Genomic DNA, 16,559 nt, shown 5'->3' on the forward strand with positions numbered 1-16,559 from the left:
GGACAAACAGGTCGCAGAGCTGAGTGCTACATTGTACGTCTGTCAGCTCAAGTTGTAAATAATGAAGTACGTTAACAGCGAAAAGTGGGAATGGTGTGACAAATAAATCGAAATCCCTCTTCATTCGTGCAGTGTCTTGGAACTCATGATGAAATGTTTCAATCACTGAAATGTAGCCTGTCTGGGAAATGTTGCATATCATAAACTAGAAGCAGACTTTCCCATAGGATTACTTCTAGTTTGAAAGCATCTATCTTGTTACCAAATGATCATCACGTTGCACGAATTCAAATAAAGGGTGATGTCGACCATAAAAGATTTTGTCACCACTCTACTTACCCTTAACACAATTTTTATCCTAACGCCCGCCTTCAGCCAGCATTCAGTGTTGTTCGTCAGAAAACCAGTGCATCATAACGTCTTTGTGGCTGACGTTGTAATGATGTTCCAGTAAATGGTTTTCCAGTTCATAATAGTGCGCTGGCACATTAAGGATTTTGCATGACATTTAAACCATACGAAAAGTAAGGCAATGCGAATATGAACGATGTGGCTTCTGCGCTTTCTCTTTCTTGGACAGGTACGTAGGCTCCATGCCATTGTATTCGTAATGCAGAACATAAATCTAATTTAACGCTAGTAGTATTGTAAGCAAACTGCCTCGTCTGCTTTACTCTAGCGGCGTCCGGCTGGAGCCTTGTCAAACACCATAGTACAATCGTTCCCAACCCTGACTGCAATCAGACATCACGTAGTAACCCCCCCCCACACACACACACAGATTATCACGAACTTCAACACCTTACTAAACTGTAGAATGAGAGACATTTCTTGGAATACTTTTATTTTTAAAATGATGACAGATGACTGATGTTTACTTTGTGTGTATGTGGGGAGGGGAGTGGGGTGTCAGAAAGAATGACAAGTGCTACCTACAACTCCGTCTCAGATAAGAAAGCTAACTGTCGACAGTGAGGGTAAACACTTGTTATAAAACATACTTCCCTTTCATTACTCCTGTCCATTCCAGCTCTTGCTTAACCTGCATACTGCAACCCCATTTAAAATCGACGAAGTTAAAACATGTGCGCTATACTTCCTGTTCGTAAATCACTTGATTGCTGCAGTCCTTTCTGAACTGGTAGAAACCGGAAGACTTCAGGCTGTTAATGCTTTGTGTCTGATCACAGCCACTGATATTAGTTGTAATATTAATAAAAATGTCTACAGCACTATAGTAGCCCTTATGGAGTTACTGCTGTTTCGTGCTGCTAATTAATTCATTTATCTATTTACCTACAATTTGGAAAAGACATTTTCTTGAAATATTACGTATATCTCACACTTTCATCATCAGCGATGTACGGCACAAAGCAGAATATACGTGTGTAGTGGGTGGATTGTGCGAGGAAACTGTAACATTCACTGCATTAATGCAACTAATTGAGAAAAATACAATCAGTATTATAGTCTTACAAAATTTGGGCAATGGTAATGATCTTTAGAAAATAATTTAGTTTCATGACTGAAACAATCGAATCGTTCAGTTTTTACCCCTCAAAAGTTTCAATTTACCCCTCAGGGGTAATTACCCCAGATTGGGAAACACTGCCATAGCATCTTTGGAAATATTGAACCCACCGATAGCATCCGTCCGCTGTGACCCCTGACGACGTAAACCACTTGCAGAAATCAGATTGCCATAAAATACGCGATACGGGCACGAATTGTGGCCATTCTCTCGTTACCAAACTCATTGGCGTCGACAGCTCTGACTCACTGTCGCCTTCCAGCCTAATTTAGATAAGCCTGCCATCATAAGCTACTTCCTCAAAAATACACAGTTCCGAGGCTAATTATATTCCTCATGTCAGCGTAGTAAGTACGGTGGAGGCTTGTACTAAAAACTATAATAAACATGTGCATTCTACCAGTCAGTGAGCAGACAGTGTTAAGTAGTTGAGGTGCGGCCGTAGTGTGTGTGCGTTGTACTGTCACAAATCGCAGTGGAGCAGCATCTCTAAATTAGGTGTTAGAGGTATTCTACAGAACGTTTTGAACACGAGAGAAGTGCGTGCAAAGATTGTCCCGTACACCTAGACACACGAACAGAAACGACGACTTGTGGACGCCTGCTTCAAGTTGATTGAAAAGAAAAACACGGGTATTATTTCTCTCTAATTAACACGGTTGACGAGACTTCGTGTTACGAATACGAACCTATCACAGAACGACAAAGTGCAGAATGGTTCTCTGGTGGCTCGCGAAGACCGAAGAAGGTGCTAATGTGACGCGCGGGTTGAAATCCCAAAGAAACGTTTTCCTGAAAGTTTCGTGCGTTCTGTGCGTTGTAGTCAAGTGGTGTCGAGGGGCGGCAGAGACTGTTCGCGCACCTATGCAACGAGTTATACGGGCCCTGCAACGAACACGTGACGTCACACTAGTCGGCTCGTCCGCCACACTCGGTGAACGCTCGGCTCCGTGCAGGGCCCACGGTAATTCAGTATTTAATTGAAAAGGTGCCCAATGGAGGTCTTAATTTTGTTGTGTACTTTCGAGAACTTCCGAGCATTTAAACACAGTCGAAATTACTAAATTCGTCTGAAATAGTTACTCGCTCCCCGCCGCTCGTAAGACCTGTGACGTACGCACCACGGCCTGTCTGTCTCGTGGGCGTCGTTTCGCGCACGTATGTCGTCATTGCGTTAGGACGAATGCCGGTGTCTGTTCTTTCGGTCGTGTCCGAAAGAAGTGACACCACGTATTCGTATAATTGATTGGGCTCGATGGGCAAAGAATCCGCAGTCGTTAGTACCGAGCGTGGAGCACTTAGACTGGGACTGCGGATAGGTGGGAGTGTGGGTCGGTCGGGAAGCGTCAACTCCGCGTCCGGATGGCGCATCGGTTAACGACTGCCTAGTAAGCAGGAGATCCCGGGTCGTATCCTGGTCCAGCACACATTTTCAGTCTTCACCGCTGGTTCCGCATAAAATCGCGATGCAGCTTTTCTTTCCCTTCCCTTTTCCCTCAATTTACAAACATTACGTTAGGAGTGATGAGTTTGCGCGGTCGCCTCTGTTTGACGTACGTTTTGTTGCATGTGTGCAGGATACCGAGGCAAGAACTGCGAGGAGAACATCGACGACTGCCCGGGCAACCTGTGCCAGAACGGCGCGACGTGCGTGGACGGCGTGAACTCGTACACGTGCCAGTGCCCGGCCAGCTACACGGGCGAGCACTGCCAGCGAGACGTGGACGAGTGCTCGCTGCGGCCGTCCGTCTGCCAGAACGGCGCCACCTGCACCAACTCGGTGGGCGGCTTCTCCTGCATCTGCGTCAACGGCTGGACCGGCGCCGACTGCTCCCTCAACATCGACGACTGCGCCGGCGCCGCCTGCTTCAACGGCGCCACGTGCATCGACCGCGTCGGCAGCTTCTACTGCCAGTGCACGCCGGGCAAGACAGGTCAGCACAACTCCAAATGAACACTACCACTTACATCTCGTCTCTTCACTCTTTTCCGGTATTCGTTTCTCATTTCACTTCTTCACCAGTTTTGTATGCCTCCAAATCCCTCTCCTAAGAAATGTTACCGAGAGCCTACGGTGCCGTCATTCCACACACCACGCATCGTGCTTAAAATAATAGTGTTTAATCGTGTCGCTGTATTTTTTATGTTATTCGCGGGCTGAAGAGCGGCGACGTGGTCGCCTCCAGGACCCTGCATCCGCGCCCCTATCCAAACTGGGACGAGTGAAATACCACAGAAATTAAAAAAATAATAAAAAAAGGGTTGGGGTATGGCCGCAGACAGGATTATTTTTCGGAGGGAGGGGCCATACCGGAAAGCTAATTTTACCTAGTGTGACATTTTATATTATAAATACAGACCTTTTAATAGATCAAACAGGCGCACAAGAATCGATGTGTTGTTTTCTTTCGAGCTGGCGCCTCATATGGTTTCGTAAATCTTTCTATGCTGTTTTTTATCGACTTCTTTGCACCTGAAACTTCCTTCACTTCACTTTGAATAATATTAAGAAAGCGTTTTCGTACTAAAAAATTTCCATTGTATCTAGTACAAGCCCTGACATATTGCGCCGGGGGGGGGGGGGGGCGTGGCTTCGTTGGTGGACGCTCGAATGATGGTTGAATCACCTGACTGCAGAGGCTGTACCTCGTTGCGAACGTCACCTTTACTTCTCGAACTGTGGGTTTTGTGGTTTAACTGTATGCGTCCAGCATGGGCATCTGAGATGATTGTGTAGAGTTTTGGTGCCTTGTTTTCTTGTTGGTGAAGCCTGGTGCCAGCACACACTCCGCTCCGCTTGAAAAACGGCAAAAAGCCGGCGGAAATTGACGTTCACATCCGATGAACGGATTCAAAAGAAAACTGATGCCATTCCGCACCGTATCCTTTCTCGCGAGAGTGCTAGAGATTTTCCACGTAGTTTGGAAAGTACGAAGGAGATAGTTGCAAGTTATAAGTCAAGCCGTGAGGGGTGCCTCAGTCAATAAACATGTTACCAGCGAAAGTCACATGAGAATGAAGAAGATGAAAAAACATGTTGCTGAAATTTGGGGAAATACGGCCTCAAGATAGCTATAGTATTAAATGCAGTACTCGACTGAAAAATTGGAGGTCAAGCTGTGTGGAGCATGTGCACAGCTTCCGGTATCTGGAGGAGAATAGAACAAGGAACCTACAGACGAATAATAGCATCATTGACAAGTCGGAGCTACTGAAAAAACTACTGATGTGTTGCAAAGACAACTCATTGAAAGTGTAACCTATCGAGGAACATTATACGTCGACAGTGAGATACATGCCATTACATGCAACGGAGACTAAAACCCTGGGCAAGAGAGTTTACATCCGACTGGAGGAGGAGGAACAAACGGTTCGAGAGTCAGTTGGGTTAAAAAACAAGCTGAACTTTGGATACACGGAGCAATGATACAGAAGAGCAGACAGATTTGCTGGCTCATGACGAGAACGGGCGTAAACACGATGACCTCGAAAAAATGGAACACAACATGCCTGACGCTAAAAAACTGGATGAAACAAGTGAGGGAGAATTGGAAAGCAATTGGAACAAGGGGTAGGAAATCTAGCAGTGATGGATTGGTGGAAGATCGTATGTGGGCTCATACCAAAATCAAAATCGAGATAACCGACACCGAGAGAACAAGGAGAAGCGACCGACTGAAGAGGTATTGAGAAGAAAGAAGGCGTGCTAAACTAACATTACGATAGATGTTGCGTCAATGGTGGTGGTAAGTTCCTACGGGACCATACTGCTGAAGTCATCGGTCCCTCGGCTTACACACTATAACTTATGCTAAGAACACACACACACACACACACACACACACACACACACACACACACACACACACACACAACTCGAACCTCCGGCGGGAGGGGCCCCGCATGCGTGACACGGCGCCCCAAACCACGCCATCAACGCGCATCAAAATACTCTTCGGTGATTTTGCAGTGCAGCATTCCTGAATTAGCCTCACGATTTTGATTATTTATAAAGAAAAATGCGGTAAACATGGAGGGAATCTTGACTAGGACAAATCGTACAGAGGTTAAATTTGGCTGGCCCAATTACACAGCATGGTTCATAAGATACAATGTGTGTTAAATATGAAGTTGCCAAAGACGAACGTAGATGTCGGGGTTCGCTGTCACTACAACCAGGACTGGAGGGTTGCGGGCACTGCCACACACAAACCCGTGCGGAGTAGATAGGAAATAGCGTTGGGGCAGACGAGGATGGCGCGAGGATGTAGCCACGCGAATGCTGTGGCGGTTCCTGGCCAAAGGTGAGGAGCGAGTCGTTGCACGTCCCGGCTACACGGTTCTGGCTGGCCCCATTACAAACCCCGGCCCTTGTCTCGTTCCGCTTTGCTTATTATCTTGTGTGCGAGTCACGCCGTTATTAGCTCCAGCTAACCACGTCCTTTCGAACGTTCACCTTTCTTCGACATATCACAAGCGCACTGCAACGAGGCCGAACACAGTTGATATAAATCGCTAATTTCAAGCTTTTCGGAAAACCCAGAACAACATTCAGCCATTGCAGATCAGTTTGTAATGAACATAGGGAAACAGGGCGAGGAGGAGGAGAAAGAAGTAATGATTTTAACCCCAATGTTTTTCTTTATCTTATCTCCACGCTCCAGCGAGTGCTCATTAGTGTGTTCTCGCGTGATATAGCCATTTACTTCTGCATCATCCGTGAGTTAATCCTGTATCATTCTTTATGGTCTGTTCGATTTGGTTCACTATGGACTGCAAAGTAACAGCTTCAGTATGCGACCAAGCGTGGTGTGGGGCCCAGACACACAATGGCGTCCGGACCGAAGTTGTGCTGATCAGATAAAACCCTTGTGGATGCAACAGAATAATGCGTGAAGTAATAAGACCGAAGTCGTCCATTTTAGTATTACTTTTACTTTCCGCTAGGTGTTACCTGTGACTGCGGTCTCTTATCCATAGTGATGGTGACTAGCACGGAGAGGACGCCTACTCGTCATCGCCGAATTCGTCCAAATTTATGGTACGTGTAGGGCGTGGTGAGACAAAGTGCCCTAAGTGGAAGCCCCAGATCGCCAGACGTTTAGGAAATAAAAGAAATTTTGATACGGATCTATCACCATGTGCACCTTATCAATTGTCCCTGTCAGAATTTGTCTGGCAACCGGTGTTTGCCTCAGCGGTAAGAGATCGGATTCGCATTGAAAGGGTCGCAGGGTAGACTCCGCCAATTGGCAAATATTTTTGTGTTCCTTGGCAATGCGTAAACTAATGACATCATACAGGTTATTTTATTAATTTATATAAGCACAAAAAGTATAGGCATAGGATGAAATGCGGGACTGCAAACATTTAAAAAGGGTTTGTACTCGTAGTTAACGCGTACACGGCAACTTCGTGTATGTAAAATGGTTAAAATGGCTGTGAGCACAATGGGACTTAACATCTGAGGTCATCAGTGGCTCTGAGCACTATGGGACTTAACATCGAAGGTCATCAGTCCCCTAGAGCTTAGAACTACTTAAACCTAACTAACCTAAGGACATCACACACATCCATGCCCGAGGCAGGATTCGAATCTGCGACCGTAGCGGTCACGCGGTTACAGACTGAAGCGCCTAGAACCTCTCGGCCACATTTGCCGGCCGCGAGAATAGCTGGTGATGTATAATGGAATGCAGTTTTGTGCAAGCTCCTCGGGAAGTGATTTCGTCTTCTTTCTCGATGAGATAAGTGCAGTTTTGACATTTATTAGATTTTTATCTCACGATAAAAAATATACATCGCAGGGTTGCTGTAGTGGCGTAAATTTGGGGGGAATTACTTTTGATACTGCACGTTGGCATTCCGTCTTGCTCTTGAAACAGTTCGTCGTATTTGTGGATTTGTTTGTCCTCCCCACGCATCAGTCAGCAGAAGACATTTATTCTCTTGCACTTAGGGCTTCATCACATCAGTTAAATATTTTTTTGTACAAGTCTGTTGTCGATTTACCGGACTTTGAAGGAGAAGTACAAAAGTACTTGCCGCAACCTTTTCAATACGAAACCGTTCTTTCACTGCTGAGCCAAACACTGCTTCCTAAACACATTGTCACAGAGACAATTGATAAGGTACACATGGCGATAGATTCGAATCAAAATTCTTTTTATTTCCTAAACGCTTGGCCATCTGAAGTTCCCACTGGGGGTACTTTGATGTCTAGCCACGCCCTACGTGTACCGTGAACTTGGCGATTAGGCGTCCTCTCCTTGTAAGTAACGTCAGCTGCCCTCACGTGTCTGCATTTTCGGGCAGCATAGCCTTTGATACGCCGCCATCCTCCGACTACCCCAAACCATGCGCAGAAAGGACAGAAGCGCAAATCTGTGTGTCGTGCTATTAAACTAGCGTGCACATTATGCTACAAATTTAATAATTCCTTAACACAGTTATTGTCCGTTCCTTACTTCACCCTCTTACTGATAGATTTTTACTTTCCCTAGTAGCCTGTGTTCCTTCTCAGATTTCAAGCTATCTCCACATCAAACGTCGAAATCGGTTCAGCGGTTCAGTTGTGAAAACATGACAGAGTTACTTTCGCTTTGATATAATTATGGATAAAATTTTAAATCACAATATCTTTTGTTTTCCGTGATCCGATTTTGATGAAATAAAGCTTACACGTTGTCCCAAGCTACGAGCAAGTTGTCTGTGTAAACACCATGAAAATTCGTGTAGTAGTTTTTGAGATTAGTGCGTTCACACAGACAAACACGACGGTTTTACAGTTTTATCATTACTATAGATACCGAGATTATTTTCTTCGTAGTCTTCAGTAATTCCACGAAGTTTTTCTTTTTATACATTTATTTTCTTTCTTCGCAGAGGAGAATAATACGGACTCTTCCACTGTCAAGTTGTACTGAGAATCAGATTGGCTACCTCTCTTAGCAGCACAATTGTGCGTTCGTCTCAAGTCACACATTTCGCTTGGCCAACCTGTATATTTGGCGGTAGCTTTAGAGCTTAGCTAGTATTGATTTGTACTAACAGTTTAAAGCTCTGCGCACGTTCTATCACCAAACTTTGTCTGATATTGTCAGACTGAAATTAGGTATTTAGACGTGTACCGTTCTCATATTCTTCATTTTAGTTATAGTCTTTCGTGGCCCACTTGATAACAAAGACTTTCAGATATTCTCTCGAAGGTAGAAGTATGAAACAAATTCTTCATCGATATGACAATACTTTAGATTTTCGTACGTAATTCCGTGCTTGTATGTCTCAATTTATGGTGAACATAAATAAACCAGAAAACCTTCCTTTACACTTTCAACATTCTTAATACAGCATTGTTTGTTAGGCCGAGGCAGGATGCTGTGGTCCCCACATTACTTCCTGTGACAGTACCTTAGTTTCGTTTTGACCCTTCAGCTAGTTCGCATTATACACGCTCTCTGTTCATTTGTCACTTCCTTTGTTTTCTTTTCGGAGAACCTATGCTGGACCGCCTCAGAGATATTTGAAACTTCCAGTTGTATCCTTTTTTCCTAAAGGTATTCTGGCAGAGATGGTCGTCATAAGTTTAATTTTTTCAGATAATACCTTTACAATAATCTTCATAGCCACTGCCTTAGAGTATTTAATTCCTTTAGCTGGTCTTTAAGTAGTGTTCACGAGTATCGACGAATCATCTGCAGAAACAAGACTGAATCAGTTTTTGACACATCGAACACTCTTTATTGTGGTTTCTGCTCGCTGTTTTTAATCGTAACATTAAAAAGAAACAGTGAAACACAATCTTTTGCCTAACGCTTGTTTTAATTTGTAAGGATTCGGAAATATCTCTGAAGATCTCTATATCACTACATTGTAGACTTTTTGAAGTACACACCCTCTTGAGGATTGTCCTGGTCGCACGTGTGTGTTGTTGAGGTCGTACTCACGGAGACTGGCGTCAAAGTTCCCAAGGTTTTATCGTCCTGTCAGAGTAGGCTGAACCTGCAGCATATCACAGTTCCGTAACTCGCAACGACACAGCGCAGATCTGCTGGATATGTTTTTCGTTGCTCATTGTTTCTTTTTCCGATTGTGCGGCGTTACCTAAGTCTCTTCATCCACATCCAAATGACACGGAAAGCGTATTATTGAATGATTTGTAAAGCTACACACATTTAGACTGCACCCATAGGAATATAACGTGAGATTATTTTCTTTTTTCTGCGGTAGTAATGGGGAAGGAGATGATGATGTTGGCACGGTAGTCGCTCTCGAGTCAGTCTGTCTGTCTGTCTGTCTGTGTGTGAGGGAGCGAGAACGGACGAGGTCCTTACGGCGCTGACCCTTCTGCAATTGGCGCGGTAATTAGCAATCTCTTTGTGCTTGTCTTGGCCAATAAACCTGTAACGGCTAATAAAAGTATTGCTTCTAACGATGTGTCAATTGGAGTCAAGGGGGTCACTCTGAATCAGGCCAGGCGAGTCGCATGGCAAGTGGTGCCTGGCAGAGGGGCAGAGGAAGTCGTCATCGTGGGGGCGCAGCCGCCATCCTTGTTTGCTAAGTCGCTGTAATGTGGTAATTGCCCCCTGCGTCGAGCACGACGCCACACTGCCAGGAGCTCTTCCCGCATCCCTGTTTGCTGGACGTAGCGGTTAGCACACTGGACTCGCATTCGGGAGGACGACGGTTCAAACCCGTGTCCGTCCAGCCTGATTTAGGTTTTCCGTGATTTCCCTAAACCGCTTCAGGCAAATGCCGGTATGGTTCCTCTGAAAGGGCACGACCAACTTCCTTCCAAATCAGATGGAACCGATGACCTGGCTGTTTGGTCCCCTACCTCAAATCAACCAATCCACCAACCGACGTAGCAGTATTCCCAGAATTCTGGCGTTCTCAGTGTGTGCTCTGAAAAGTAACTCAGTCCTTGTCAAATAATAAGAAATTTGCTTGCGATGATCTGCGGGTCTAAAATTTGTTATACTAAACTGAATTTTACACGAGATTGTTTAGAAATTTTGGAGTGTATCCCAGTCATTTACGAAAAGAAAGTAGATGTTTACATTCGGGGTAGTTCTACGCCTGTACGCTGCAGCGCCGATTTAATAATGTAATTGGCTAGCTTGCATTCTCCAAATGCCTCAAAGACGCGAACTACAGATGTTACACAAGCACGCAAGTGAAGGGATAACATTAGAAGTTGCAGTTTTTCGTAAACTTCTCTGTTACGAACAGTTTCGTCGACTTACGCTTAAACATGATATCACTCGATGCGAACGATATAATCGAAACTCACGCAGATGATTACCACGAATTTCTTAATTCTCAGCCTGTTCATCGAGTCTGATCGTCTGTAAGATTTTAACCTCGGGACAAAGTACCCTGCCAGTGGTGTTAGATGGGATGTTTTAATTATACGCATGACATCTGCACTTACAAATGGTGGGCTGTGGCGTGCTTCAAATACAACACGTATATCAGACCAGTATGGCAATATTATGCCATCGTATACTTTCTTATGGGCAAGCAGCCAACGAATCCTCCTTGAAGATGGGCCAAAGGCCAAATTGTTCGATAGTACGAAAATAAAGTCTAAAAATTTACAGGTACAGGCAGCAAGGAGCCATATAAGAGTCTTAGGAAGCCAAAAGGAAGCGTAACATTACAATTATAATGTCTTAAGTATGAAGTTGTGATTAAGCGTGAATATATGTTTATATCCGAACGTCTCGATACATGTTTTTCACATTCATGTTCTTGTACGTAGCATATGTAAATAGCCCCTCAGGTATTATCGACCGGCATATTAGGGGAAGGCGAGTTATCAAAGCCGGCCGGTGTGGCCGAGCAGTTCTAGGCGCTTCAGTCCGGAACCGCGCGACTGTTACGATCGCAGGTTCGAATCCTGCCTCGGGCATGGATGTTTGTGATGTCCTTAGATTAGTTAGGTTGAAGTAGTTCTAAGCCTAGGGGACTGATGACCTCAGATGTTAAGTCCCATAGTGCTCAAAGCCATTTGAACCATTTTGAAGTAATCAGACTTGTCTCAAATATAATGGGAAGGAACGGTGCAACGTTTTTAGTTAAGTTTACTTTATACATGGTAGAATGTGTTTTGTGCAGGGCTGCTGTGCCACCTGGACGACGCGTGCACGTCGAACCCGTGTCACGCAGACGCCATCTGCGACACGAGCCCCATCAACGGCTCCTACACGTGTTCCTGCGCCAGCGGCTACAAGGGCGTCGACTGCAGCGAAGACATCGACGAGTGTGAGCAAGGTGAGTCACCGTTTACCCAATCCGTCATTTACTTTTTCCACTTGGCGTTTTCTTCATTGGGCATCGTTCACTTCTGTTCTTACAGTTTTCCTTCGCAGAAGACACGAATACTAATTGTAATCGTTATGTTCTCTGCCTGCAAAAACCCCTGTGATACGCCAGTAGTTGCGCACGGTACTGAATATATGGGCACGAGATTTGTCATTGGATGAGAATAGAGTCGTATGACTCCTGGGAAAACCCCGCACATCTACTGTATGTCCTCTCGACTGGAGTGACAGGATTTCTTAGACAAGTCTGTCGGACGTTGCCCTACATGGCGCTCGAGTAAACACTGAGACGATAACTTCCAAATGCGCCGAACACAGAGCACACTATCCGCAGCAGAGGGGTAGATAAGAATGCCCACTCAGTTGTGCAAATGGAGGTTGCATCGTCAGTAAATTGCCGCGCAATACAGGAACATTTGCAAATCAGTGTCCGGTGCAAAGACTTCAATAATTCTGCGAGCCACTTTCCCGAGCGGTAGAGCGACTCTTCTAAGCACTGGCTGATGCCCGTTTTTCAGCTACAGTGGAAACAGAGTATATTTTCACTCTTTTCTCCTGTTCTTATATTTCTCTTTTTGAGACTATCTTTCCTTTTTTAATGGTGTGTATTCCACCCTAGTTCTCACCTTATTGCTGAAGTAGTTATATTGGAATATGTTATCACTGGAGTTTGACTGGTTTTTTCAGATACTTTATGTATCTGAATTCCTTATGCAGCCTAATTGGGTTAGTCGCATTATTCTTGAAACAAATGATACATTGTAATTTCCACAGGAGTCGGTGATAAACGGAACAGATTGACAGCTGACCAGCAACATAAATGCAGTTCTACGCACATAAGTAGGCGGCAAGCCCTGTATTGACTGATTGCACCATTATTGATCAATCACTGAAATTAGTCACAACCGTCAAGGAATGTAAGGAAGAGCAATTATTCCACGAACGCCCTCTTAAAAAAACCTTCGTCCTACTAATTAGTGCCCGCAGCTCGTGGTCGTGCGGTAGCGTTCTCGCTTCCCACGCCCGGGTTCCCGGGTTCGATTCCCGGCGGGGTCAGGGATTTTCTCTGCCTCGTGATGGCTGGGTGTTGTGTGATGTCCTTAGGTTAGTTAGGTTTAAGTAGTTCTAAGTTCTAGGGGACTGATGACCATAGATGTTAAGTCCCATAGTGCTCAGAGCCATTTGAACCATTTTTTGTTAAGTCCCATAGTGCTCAGAGCCATTTTTTTTTTACTAATTAATGAGAGGTCAAGGTTCTTTCCCAAGGTGAGTTTACACGAGGGACAGAGAAGTTTCAGAAAAGAACAATAAGATTTTTCATCAGTTCGTCTGGTTACCGTGAGGGCATCACAGAAATGCTCGATAGAAAGCGCTAGGAAATACATGTTGCGTAAAAGCTATGTGTTCAAATTCCGATGGAGACTGGCTGTTAAAATTTTGAGAGCATACGTTCCAAGGTGGGAAAACAGCTCACCACTTCATACCTCATACATTTAGCGTAATTACAACACCTGTAAAATTTAAGAGAAATTCAGATATACGAAGATGCGCAGCGAAAATCTTAATTCGCTCGCAATAACCACGAATGGAAGAGAAATAGGCTATAATGAAATTTCCAACGTGTACCCTCAGGACGCTGGTTTGGAGAGTTGTTATAGCTCGACCAAACCGGACCAGTTGTACATCTGCATCAGTAGTATTTCACTCTCCTTTCCCCTTTTCACTGATGCCTCGAGGGAAGAACAAACATGTCGGAAGCCTCCGAATTAGCTCGAATTACTTAGATTTTACCGTCACGATTATTTCGCGCTATGTGTGTGAGGGGAGGTAATACATTGCTTGATTTGGAACGTAAGTTCACGGAATTTTAAGAGTAAATTACTTCTTGACGTGCGTATCGCCCCACCTGTAGCGTCTGCACTGGACTTGGGTGAACATTTCTGTGACTATAGGCGCTGTTTCTTTTTAGATCTCTCGTATCTCTTCTCTTAATGCTACTCAGCAAGGATCCCAGATTGACAAGCAGTACTCAAGAATCGGTCGAACGAGGGTTTGTAAGTTAAAACCTTCGTCGGTGAATCACATTTCTTATTCCAATGAACCTCTTTGGCATCTTGCTTTACTGCAACTCGTTTTATTAAGTCGGTCCAATTCGTCACTTCGATCACATATTTATAAATATCTTATGACAATGATTGTTTCCAACAATTGATAATCAAACAGCATTGCGTCTTTTCATCTGTTTGAGAGCGATGTGATACATTTGTTTGCGTTGCGTGTTACCTGCCAGTCCTTTCTTCTAGCGCTGGTTCTCTCTGGTAATCCTTCATCTCGTTGCAATTCAGACGCATTCGGAATTCCCTGTACATAACAGTGGGCTAGGACATTATAATGAACTAAGGGGTCATTTGATATCCTGACTTTAAGCAGTAGGGTTGCATTATGTATAACACATTCTCATCGCAGCTCGAAAGTCATTGTAATAACGTGAAAACTTTGGCCAATGACTCTTGTATCCATGTGACACCTAATTTCCTCATCGTTCAGATGTGTGTGTTCCATTTGGTTTTGCTACAGTCTGAAGGACTTAAGAGATAAATAGGGTTGGTTCAAATGTTTCTGAGCACTATGGAACTTAACATCTGAGGTCATCAGTCCCCTAGAACTTAGAACTACTTAAACCTAACTAACCTAAGGACATCACACACATCCGTGCCCGAGGTAGGATTCGAACCTGCGACCGTAGCGGTCGCGCGGTTCCGGACTGAAGCGCCTAGAACCGCTCGGCCACACCGGCCGGCTGCAGCCATTGTGTCATTCTCCTTATTAGATAAAATCTTAGCGGGTTCAGCAATACTTCGTTAGGGAAGAATCGGACAGACAGTGACAGAGCGCGTAATAATGTAGCTTACAGATCCGGTTTCAACTCCGGCTCATTGCTTTAATCCGACGCTAAAGGTTAGGTATCACAGTCATTCGTAATTCGTGAGTATGGGATCTCGTCTTCTCTCTTCTCTCATATTGTGTGCTGCTATTCCCGGCTATTGGCTCTGCCACAGCGGTTTATGAAAGTTGATGACCGTCGTTAATTCTAGTGTCAATTGGCAAGCGTTGTAGATGCGGACGCAGCCATCTGTGAGATAGCGTGTGAGCTCTGACATTAAGCTTACCGGAGTAAAGTCGTGAGCGTCGAATGAGGTGGTGTGGGCCGTGTTTTACAGCGCGCTACTGGCGGCTTGTTCCGATTTTTCAGTTGGCAGCTTTTCAGGAAGCATCTTGCAAGGACAGAGCACTCTTTAAGGGCGAAAGCCGAAAGCGTGATAGTAGTGTAGTATCGAGGCATGTCTTGAGTTAAACCGTGATCATTTCCGTTATCTCATTTTCGGATTCAATGACGACCAGTGCGGATGTCCTGTTACACGTACTTGCTTGTTGTTTTCCCACAATGGCATAATCTGAAAGGGCCGTCACCTACTTCTCGGGCGCCACTCGAGCTGTTTGAAAAGGCATTCTTGACCCGTAAGAAACGAACGTATCCTAAGATTTGCGATCAGTCGTATGCCATAAGAGCATACGCGGTCGAGTCACCAGCGCCTGTGGTCAACGTCAGCGTACATTAGGTGACAGAACAAGCAGAGAAGGATATATGAAGCGTGTCGGGGGGCATGGGAAACAGTTCAGGCTTTGTCGTAATGCGGTCTCGGAGTGATTTTATGCGACGTCCGAAAGGGCGTTCGCGCCAAGGGTCGAAGCATTTCCGAAACGGTAAGTTTGTAAAGTGTTGTGGTGCCGCAGTGGTTAAGTATACTGTGCGTGGTAAAATGGCGCTATCCGAGATCGGCGCCGAGGTAACTGCGATGCATCACGGAATTTACCAGCAGGGCAGTGCAATGTGTCAGCCAGCTCGCAGTTACGTGCGTGTACGATGAGTTTAGGGTGACCGGCTTCACATTCTGTCGGTACCGTCGAGAACCTCGCTACTAAAAGTGCTTACTCGAGCTTTTCACATGTGGCCACATTAGTGACTGGACAGTGTGTATTACAAGGACTAATACGGAAACGCAAGATACAAAATACAGAAATCGCCATTGTAGACGATTTTTTCACAAAACATTGTTTGCAACATAATTTATGATGCGTTTCCATACAATCACGATATCCGTAACCGTGAGATCACTCGTGTTTCTCGCATTGTATTTTCTTTATACACTGAAGAGCCAAAGAAACTGGTACACCTGCCTAATATCGTGTAGGGCCCCCGCGAGCACGCCCAAGTGCCGCAACACGATTGGCATGAGCTCGACTAATGTCTGAAGTGGTGCTGCAGGGAATTGACAACACGAATCGTGCAGGGCTGTCCATAAATCCGTAAGAGTATACCATATATGCTCAATCACGTCTGGGGAGTTTGGTGGCCAGCGGAAGTATTTAAAGAGAGAATAGTGTTCCTGGAGCGATTCTGGACGTGTGAGGTATCGCACTGTGCTGCTGGAATTGCACAAGTCCGTGGACACGAATGGAGCAGGTGATCAGAAAGGATGCACATGCCTCCACAAGCTTGAACAGTCCCCTGCTGACGTGCAAGGTCCACGGATTCGGGAGGTTGTCTCCATACCCGTACACGTCCATCCGCTCGATGCAATTTGGAACGACACTCGTCCGATCAGGCAACATGTTTCCAGTCATCAACAGTCCAATGTCGG

The 16,559-nt window shown here is 45.1% G+C and overlaps 1 protein-coding gene across 1 annotated transcript in view; it reads left to right on the forward strand.

Moving 5' to 3' along the window:
* LOC126248062 (neurogenic locus Notch protein) overlaps positions 1-16,559 on the forward strand; it is a 401,991-nt gene that overhangs the window by 331,903 nt on the left and 53,529 nt on the right. Inside the window, exons 6-7 of the mRNA XM_049948703.1 lie at positions 3,109-3,465; positions 11,651-11,806. Coding sequence (XP_049804660.1) covers positions 3,109-3,465; positions 11,651-11,806 — 513 coding nt within the window. The remainder of the gene's footprint in view (positions 1-3,108; positions 3,466-11,650; positions 11,807-16,559) is intronic.

Source organism: Schistocerca nitens, chromosome 3 (assembly GCF_023898315.1).
Source record: "Schistocerca nitens isolate TAMUIC-IGC-003100 chromosome 3, iqSchNite1.1, whole genome shotgun sequence".
Lineage (NCBI taxonomy): Eukaryota > Metazoa > Arthropoda > Insecta > Orthoptera > Acrididae > Schistocerca > Schistocerca nitens.